We start from the raw sequence: 9,324 nt of genomic DNA, 5'->3' as shown, positions 1-9,324 counted from the left end.
ACTGGATTGTGGACACAGTCTTATCTACCTTGTCTTAATTAGGCACTAGGGTCCCTGAGGTTGCAAGCTCGCACCGCTAACTTTGAGTTATGTACTTCTGATGTGTCCCTCATCTGCTGTCATTTCCTCTCCCTCGTGACGGTTCTGGTATACTTTCCCATAAGTATGTTTTGGTGGTCGTCTTCAAATTTAAAGGGAACGTTAGATTACTTACCGTAACCCTGGTTCCCTGAAAGAAAAGACAACCACCAACCAGTGAGGTTGCACGCGTCGCCATCTCGTGTTCGATGCAAAAGAGAACATGGCTTCCGTGGGTTGACTGTTTAATCCCTTGGTAGGAGGGACTGAGGACATCAGCCCAGGAAGGGGCCTATTGGCAGTTCTGATATAAAGAGCTCAGTGAATACCTATCTAAGGCAGGCATACACCATCAGTATGTTTTGGTGGCTGTCTTCACTTTCAGGGAACCAGGGTTACGGTAAGTAACCTAACGTTTTGTTGTGGTTTTGCCACTCCAGCTCAATGTATGTAAATAAACTAAAAATGCATCATTGTATTGGGACAAAAGGTGTCTGGTGATCAGCTAATATGTGTGTTAAATATGAATTCTGGAGCCTAGGAATTTAAGTTTGTTCGTGCCTTGTGTTGTGTTGTAGGTGCCACCCTCCAGGAACGCTACAGTATGGTTGGAGGTAGCAGGTCTTTCTCTAGGGACACTTTACACCTGACCCACATACATGTAAAATGTAAGAATCAGAAGAGTCTTAAACTGGAAGTTAATTTATACTAAAGTATATGAGAAAGAAAATAAAGTATGGGAAACTACATCAACATCAGTGCTTGTGAAAAAGGCTGTGATGCTGATAAGCAGTAAAAACATATTTTGTGGTCGCTTTCACTTGGTTATTCCTCTTTTTAGGTCAATTTAAAAATAAAAATCAATGTACATTCAACCAACTATTGTAAAACATTTTGAGCAATATTATTATTTTGCTGGTTTTATGATTTAGCAAAAAACCAACCACCAACACAGTGATGTCAGACTGTGGCACACATGGACTTAAATATGAATTGCTTTACATTAATTACTTTCTGATTTACAGACACAGAAAACAACTCAGTATATACTTTTTATCCAAATTAAAGAGCAATTCATTTCAATACTTCAATCAAAAAGACAAACGACTTTTTTCATATGTAAAATGGGGTTTTATTTACTATTTTATACTTAATAAATTACACATTTTTTTTAAAAAGTCAACTATACAACAAACATTTATATCTGAACAATTTTTAACCAATAATTAAATAATGCAGAATTTGAAATAGTGCTCATTAAAATCATTACTATTTATTACTTTGCCAAAAATTTCCAAAATAAATACTTTAGTCAGTAATGCTTAGATTGCGTACCCTGTATTTACAGGTGTGAAATACCTATGCTACATTAACATTTTCCATGAAACCCCTTCCTAAATATTACCGTTGTTATTGCCATTTTAATTTTTTTCCTGACTGCTGCTATTATTGTCTGAACCATTATCTGATTCAGTGGAATCACTTGTATCACACGAGTCACTCGAATCTGAAGAGTCACTCGAATCAGTTGAGTCACATGAGTCGCTGGAATCTGAAGAGTCACTCGAATCACTTGAGCTGCATGAGTCACCTGAGTCAGAATCACTGGAATCAGAAGAGTCACTACAGCTGCATGATTTACTGGAATCATTAGAATCTGAAGAGTCACTGGAATCACTTGAGCTGCATGATTTACTGGAATCACTAGAATCTGAAGAGTCACTGGAATCACTTGAGCTGCATGATTTACTGGAATCACTAGAATCTGAAGAGTCACTGGAATCACTTGAGCTGCATGATTTACTGGAATCACTAGAATCTGAAGAGTCACTGGAATCACTTGAGCTGCATGATTTACTGGAATCACTAGAATCTGAAGAGTCACTGGAATCACTTGAGCTGCATGATTTACTGGAATCACTAGAATCTGAAGAGTCACTGGAATCACTTGAGCTGCATGATTTACTGGAATCACTAGAATCTGAAGAGTCACTGGAATCACTTGAGCTGCATGATTTACTGGAATCACTAGAATCTGAAGAGTCACTGGAATCACTTGAGCTGCATGATTTACTGGAATCACTAGAATCTGAAGAGTCACTGGAATCACTTGAGCTGCATGATTTACTGGAATCATTAGAATCTGAAGAGTCACTGGAATCAGAAGAGTCACTGGAATCACTTGAGCTGCATGAGGGACTGGAATCACTAATGCTGCATGCGTCATTAGAGTCACTGTTAGCAGAAGTGGTGTCAGTGGATTGACTGCTATCACCTCCATTGGGGTCATCACCTTGCATTCCTTCATCATAGAACTCGTATTGGTCTGCTTTTTCAGGGAGGTTATCAGCAATACTCTTTACTTTGTCATCATGGAAATTATTACTTCCAGCCCTAAGCAATACAGTATCTCTATTATTTTGATAGTTTTTACCTTCTTTGTCAACACTGTAATTATCATAATGGAACTTATCTTTTTTGCTATATTTCTTATTTCCATCAATATCCTCTACTTTACTAAATTTAGTAGCAGTAATTCTGCCTGGATTAACCCCATTGATGCTTACAGTAACATCAGATTCTTTCATATCATTGTCACCATTGCTATCACCACTGAATTCATCAACATGGTCACTGTTGTTAATTCTCATACCACCTTTGACCAATTCATTCTCTTTGCTATCAGAGTCTTCCTCTGAACTGCTAATAGAATCTTCTTCTGAACTACTTTTACAATCTTCAGTTGAAGTGCTATTAGAACATTCAACTGAACTGCTATTTGAATCTTCATTTGAACTGCTATTAGAATGTTCACCCAAACTGCTATTTGAATCTTCTCCTGAACTGCTACTGGAGTGTTCATCTGAACTGCTGTTTGAATATTCATCTCCACTCCCAGCAGTGCTTTCATCCAGGCTAGGTAGAGTGATGTTATTTCCACGAGAGTAAACCTGAAGTGAAAAATATATACCAACAATCTATGAACAATAATAATTGTAATAGTTAATAGGTGCATTTAAAAATACCAATGTACTGTGTATACCAATAATCTGTTTCAAAGTCATCGATACATTTTATCCTTCATATCCCTAATGGAAAATATGATCCTTCTACCTTAACTTACTGTTTAATTTTTATGAGGAAAAAGAATATTTGTCTTTTCCACTCATGTAAATATTATGTTGGCAACACTTTAGTTTTGAGATTAGTTAGAAGTGGTAGTTTTTGCCCAAAAGAGCCAATTTCCAAAGAGGTATAACTGCAGGGTACAAAAATGAAAAATGTTTATTTTTGTTCCTAGTTTGAAGATAAACTCACATTCCATTTGTTTCCAAACAGTATTTGTTCCAGCAGTGTGATTAAGTGGTGTTGATTTGAAGGCTTCATAAATGTTCCACAAAGCTAAACGCCTATAAGTTTCCCCAATGTACAATTTATTTCATTTCTTGCAGATAATGCAGTTTAATATTCCTTTAGAGGTGCATGTAAAAGGTTCATGGATGCTGAGCGATGATCATCTGTGGGATCAGTCAACACCCGGAAACAAAGGGGATATGAGTTTATCTTAAAACTAGGAACTTTAGAATCTCTTGGAATGAACATTATACTCTGACATAATTACAAACCTCCTAAGGACATTCTCCTATTCTGTTATATATTTATATACTAGCAACGGAATTTGTAGTTTTTTATATTAAATGAATTAATTAAAGGATTACTTTACCTGGCAGATCATTACCTTAATTTGCTTTGATGCAAATTACTCTCGAACCTGTTTATGGCCTTTCACAAACATCTTTATAAATAGAACCCTGAGCTCAGTCTGCCAGTTTGCAGCCGCTTTGTTGTTTTCTACATGGTAATAGAATGTATGACTAAAATAATTTTTTCAGTAACATATTTGGAATGCATTTATGTTACCTCTTCTGCAGGGATTGTACTATTGTTATCATGGTCACCGTTTGCCTGTGGGAAAACATAACATTGGCATCAGTATATGTTTCCGAAGAATGTTTCAGGATACATGGAACTGTACTTTTACATTTTATTCATAACTTCTGTGATTTGTGTGGTGTTAATATCAAACATGAAGATGACTGTACTATGTAAATAGTCTAAATATTTTAAATATTTTTATAATGAAAAGTTGTACATATATATTCACTGAAACCAGTGGTGACAGTTGACAGACAATCATAGCAGTCCTTATCAGAATTAAGCTTGTGCGTACCACTTCGAACCGGTTACGTGTTTCTTTTTAGGACTCTTTTGGAATTTCACATTTGAGGCTGCATAAGAGAACCCGCTGCGCAATTCTCACAGCTCCTCAGAACACAAAGGGCCACACTGACTGAAATAACTAAAATTCGCAATAATGTATTGTAATATGTTAATGTACTGTATGATGCACTTACTGTCCTTTCTTCTAAACTTCTTGACTTTGGATTGTGTGGTAACTTTAAAAAAAAAAAAATACATTGATGTTATTATTGCAGTTTTCACATACTCATTAATTCAGTGTTTTACTGTAGGATTCGGTTTTCTATTTCAGCAGTATTATGTTATATTGTCAAAACACACCCATCAACATATATTACATACAACTGAATATGAATGTGGATGAGGGTTGAGGGTTTATATTGGGGTTAGGGTTAGGCCTAAGTTAATGTAAGAGTTCTCTCTCAAATGTATTTTGTGAGGAAACCATTTGAATAACCACTCAATTTATTGTGTACCTTAAGAGGTTACAAGAGAATGTTATATACACTAATAATATACTTACTGGGAGAGCACAAGCTGCCCTTAATAAGCAGACAAGGAATAATGCAGTCTTCATCTTTACCAGTTATTTCACTGATAGAAAACAAATAACACCATTATTATTATTTTCTTATAAATAACAATCACATATGCATACGCATAACAAACTGGTGATGAAAATCTGAAAGAAACGTTGGTGCTGTACAACAAATCTCACATGCAATCAGTAAAACACTGATGCATCATTTACAAATAATTTTCTACAAATCTTATTAAAATTACCTTGTTACCATTGTTAAAACATATATTATATACAGGTAAGACAGACAGACAGAGAAAAGAGAAATATGTGGGTTGAGGTAAATGTTATCCCAACATATCTTCGTCCCTTCTCTGCTTTTCCATTTCTCTATTGCACAGTAAAAAATGATATTGACACAAAATGTGTTCATGGAGAACCAACAGTTTGTTTTTAGTATAATTAGTTGTAGAAATAATATCAAGTATATAACTATATTCAAGTTGCATGATTATATATAAAGCTTCTTACCTTGCTGTGCTCACCAGCAGTAGTGTGTTAGTTATAATGTGTTTTACTTTGATCCTCCTTGGACAGATTGCTTACTCCCTGAGACCGATGGGGTTTTAAACTCTGCTTCAGGTCGGAAACAACAAATCAGTACGCTGTGATAATGTTATAAGGTGTGACCAACGTTTACTATTGGCTTGCTGAAATCCCACTCATCCATTTGTCATCAAGGTATATTTACTTTAAAATGGCCCTGTTGCCCACAAATGACAGTTTTTTCCTTAATTGACTGTCTTATCAAAGATTTATGCTTTGGGTCCTAATGTATGTTATTACGATAAAAACAGTGTAAGGAGGATATATATTAAACCAATTTTCACCTGCACAACACCATCAGTATAACTGTATCTCCCTCTTAGTAAATATTTACATTGACACACACAGTGCCCATCAAATCTTCCTTTTACAGTTTCACTTCTGACTACTAGAACAGATTGAAAAGATTACATTGTGAGGTCTGAGGTAACCTAACCCTTATAGTTCACTTTTACACAATTTTACACAAGGTTATTAATTGAATAGGTATAAAAAATGTATCAGCTAAAGTGTGAATGCATTGCATTTATCTAACACTTGTTTCTAACTGTTTCTATTACATGTAGACGATGGGGGGTGGGGGCGGGGTATTTATTTGAGTTATGAGGGCCAGCAGCAGGACACAATCAAGCAGGAAGCGGCACTAGTCTGAACTGTTTGCGTTAGGCGAAAACATAATCAGAGTGAGCACTGCGTACATTGCGAAGTTACAGAAAGCATTGATTTTAAACAGTATGCTTAGGGTTACATCATGGTGGTTTTTCGAACACAAAATGCAAATAGTGTTGTTTGTAAAATAAAAATAAAACGCTAGCTCACTGTACTTTTGACACAGGATTATTATTTTTTTATGTAAATGGAAAAGAAAACAACAAACAAACAAAAAAAAAACAACCATATGGCAAATGTTTATTATAGCCTAAACAATGTGTTGCTTTTTTATTTTAAACTACAGTAAAGACGTGGGTACTACACTCTATTGAACTCCAATGGGAAAACAAAAATAAATAAACAAATAAAATGCATATTAACAAAATTCTAAAATAGGCCATCCCAATCTACTACAAAGCCTCTGCATAAAGATGTGTTTTAAGCTTTGATTTAAATGCATTTATTGAGTCAGCTTTACGGATTTCAATTGGAAGATTGTTCCATAATACAGGTGCATAATGATTAAAGGCTCTTCCATCACAAGAGCTGCGTTTTATCATTGTAGTCACCAGGTGCCCAGCGTCAGCAGAGCTCAACTGGTAAAAGCATATTGTTAATGTAAGCAAGGCCATTTCCAGAGACAGCCATAAATGTCATTAATAATAACTCTACTTCAGCGGAAGCCAATGCAAGCGGGCAAGAACAGATGTAATATGTTCAAATGTTTGTGTGCCTGTCAAAATTCGTGCAGCTGTATTCTGAACTGTAAGTGATTGGTTAGTTTACAAGGTAGACCAGCCAATAGAAAAAATATATGTGTTATTTTATAGGAAAACAACATAATTTATTAGTATAGAAATTACATATACTATTACATATTATTAATACTCACGTTTCTTCTGGGCACCCAACAAAAGTGCAAAACATCGGGGCATATACCACTGTATAGTGTTTTTTTTTTTTTTTTTTTTTCTAAACCCTAATTTAAGACTGGCGGTTGTCATGCAGCTCAAGTACAAATTTGATAAATTACAAGATTTAAAAAATGTTATTTATTCGGCCGATAATCACAATTATGGTGATATTTACGCAGACGCTAATCGATAGCTGAAAATGTCATTACTGTGCAAACCTACTGTGCTGTACAAAAAAAAATCACCATGGTACAGCAGTGTGTGTTATTCAGACAGTTCTGTGGAAACTCTTTTTATACTGGACATAGCATCCACGCATTTCTGATCAAGAAGGTGTCTATGGTCAAGTTTGTACAAATAAAGAGAAAAGACTTCAATTAAGCAACTAGTTCTTCAGTTATTTCTTTGTGGAGAGCATTTCTCGGTCGACAGTTTTAAAAATGATGTTCAATTTTCAGTGGGGTTACTGCAAGAAAAATGGGTCTGACCCCACTATTCAACCAATCCCTACAAAGGGCCAACTGAGGTCTGGGAATAAGACAGACAAACCGTTAAGACACGGGTCCATACTTTCCTCCATTTTCAGACATTTGGGAATCTTCATGTCCTGGGTCACTTTAATTTTCGCTGTCACTGTTGTACAAATTCCTGTAACCCGAATACCTGTCGCTGGTATCATTATCCGTTTCTGTGTTGGACTCTATTTCCTCATCTGTCAGGTACTAGAACTGACGTGCTTGGCACTTTCCGTAATTATTGATAAATTTCAGTCATTTTCGTTCTGTATTGATCACCATGAGATGTTTAAAAAAAATAATAAAAAAATGTCAGTAAAAATATCATAGAGCAGGGGTTCTCAGACTTGATCCTGGGGACCCACTCTGTCTGCTGGTTTTCACTCCAACCGAGCTCTCAATTACTTAACTAGACTCTTGAACTAATAATTTGTTTGATTAGACTTTTTACTTGTTTTCAGCTATTAAACAGTTACAGCTCAAGTTAGTTATAAAATGTTATAGCTAACTTGAAATCTGCAACTGTTTAAAAGCTGAAAACAAGTAAAAAAAAGTCTACTTAAGCAAATTATCAGTTAAGTTAAGGGTCTAGTTAAGTAACTGAGAGCTCTGTTGGAATGAAATCCAGCAGACAAAGGGTCCCCAAGACCGAGTTTGTGGACCCCTGATTTAGAGTGCTTGCAACACATAAAAGTGTGTATATAGAGTGCTACTTACACTTTAACATGTGCAAATACACTGGGCTTAATAACTGATCCTTTATTTACTACAGCATTGAGGTTTTTTTTAAACTGCGTAAGAAAAACTGGCAACTGAAAATGTATATTTTCTGCTATAGTGTAGTATGGAGTTTAACTTGTTTATACATTCTCAAAACAATAACATACTGTCCGGTATATTATAATATCACATGTACAGTACATAAAGCATTTATGGGAAAAAGTGGATGTACTTTCTTAAATAAACAGTTATAGACAACAACCTCTAACCATTTAATAACTGTGTGTGGTTAAATAGAATTATATTTGGTCAGAAGGTTATCAGCTTTGGATATGTATCTACATAACAGCAAGTATTGAAGGTTTTTAGTGTTTCTGAAATTCAGAAGCATTAAAAAAAACATAACAATTACCCTTTTATAAAGTACACATTTAGTAGTGGTAGCTACAGACCTTTCCACTAACATATTTAACTCACAAAAGATGTCAAGTTATGTACAATGTTGGCTGTGCAGTATAGTAACAGTAATCAATAAAAAGGTAAAGTAAATGTGTTTTAAAATGAATTTTTTTCAATTAAGGTATCATTGTAGTCTTGTTTCAGGGGTGCAAGTGATACGTGCTTGAAGTAAATTGCTTTGTTTCATGTATAGTGTAAATAAGTACACTGCAAAACCATAACAGTTGTCATAAACCTATTTGCCACAATTTTTTGCTGACTCATCAAACAAAATATCTGTGAATCATTCACTCAGCAGGTGTGAGCATTTTTTCTATGAGCACTGTAATTACTTACAAATATTACAACAAAAGCTATATAATCAAATAGAACTCACACACCAATTTTCTTTACAACCACTTGCCAGGGCACAGTCTTGTGTTTGGAGCTCTAAATTATATATGCAATTATAATGCAATCTTTCTTTGAAAGTACATTTCAAATTTTGGGTCACTGAAGTGTTTCAAATGACAGTTTTGGGGACATTTTGCAGCAACGAACATTATTGTAGAGATACATTTTCCCATGTTATGAATGCCTGACCTTTAAAGTTATGATTGGT

At 35.1% G+C, this 9,324-nt stretch overlaps 1 protein-coding gene across 1 annotated transcript; it reads right to left on the bottom strand.

Moving 5' to 3' along the window:
• Window positions 1–1,320: 1,320 nt before the first annotated feature.
• LOC121303583 (dentin sialophosphoprotein-like) lies at window positions 1,321–5,447 on the bottom strand. The gene is made up of 5 exons (XM_041234370.1): window positions 5,390–5,447; window positions 4,862–4,932; window positions 4,494–4,535; window positions 4,000–4,044; window positions 1,321–3,029 (listed from the first exon to the last, which is right to left on the bottom strand). Exons 2-5 carry the CDS (start codon window positions 4,913–4,915, stop codon window positions 1,500–1,502), a joined length of 1,671 nt encoding a protein of 556 aa, XP_041090304.1. The 5' UTR covers window positions 4,916–4,932; window positions 5,390–5,447; the 3' UTR covers window positions 1,321–1,499.
• Window positions 5,448–9,324: the final 3,877 nt, after the last annotated feature.

Source organism: Polyodon spathula, chromosome 33 (genome assembly GCF_017654505.1).
Source record: "Polyodon spathula isolate WHYD16114869_AA chromosome 33, ASM1765450v1, whole genome shotgun sequence".
Lineage (NCBI taxonomy): Eukaryota > Metazoa > Chordata > Actinopteri > Acipenseriformes > Polyodontidae > Polyodon > Polyodon spathula.
The sequence above is the reverse complement of the archived record's forward strand: the minus strand, read 5'-3'. Positions and strand labels throughout refer to the sequence as shown.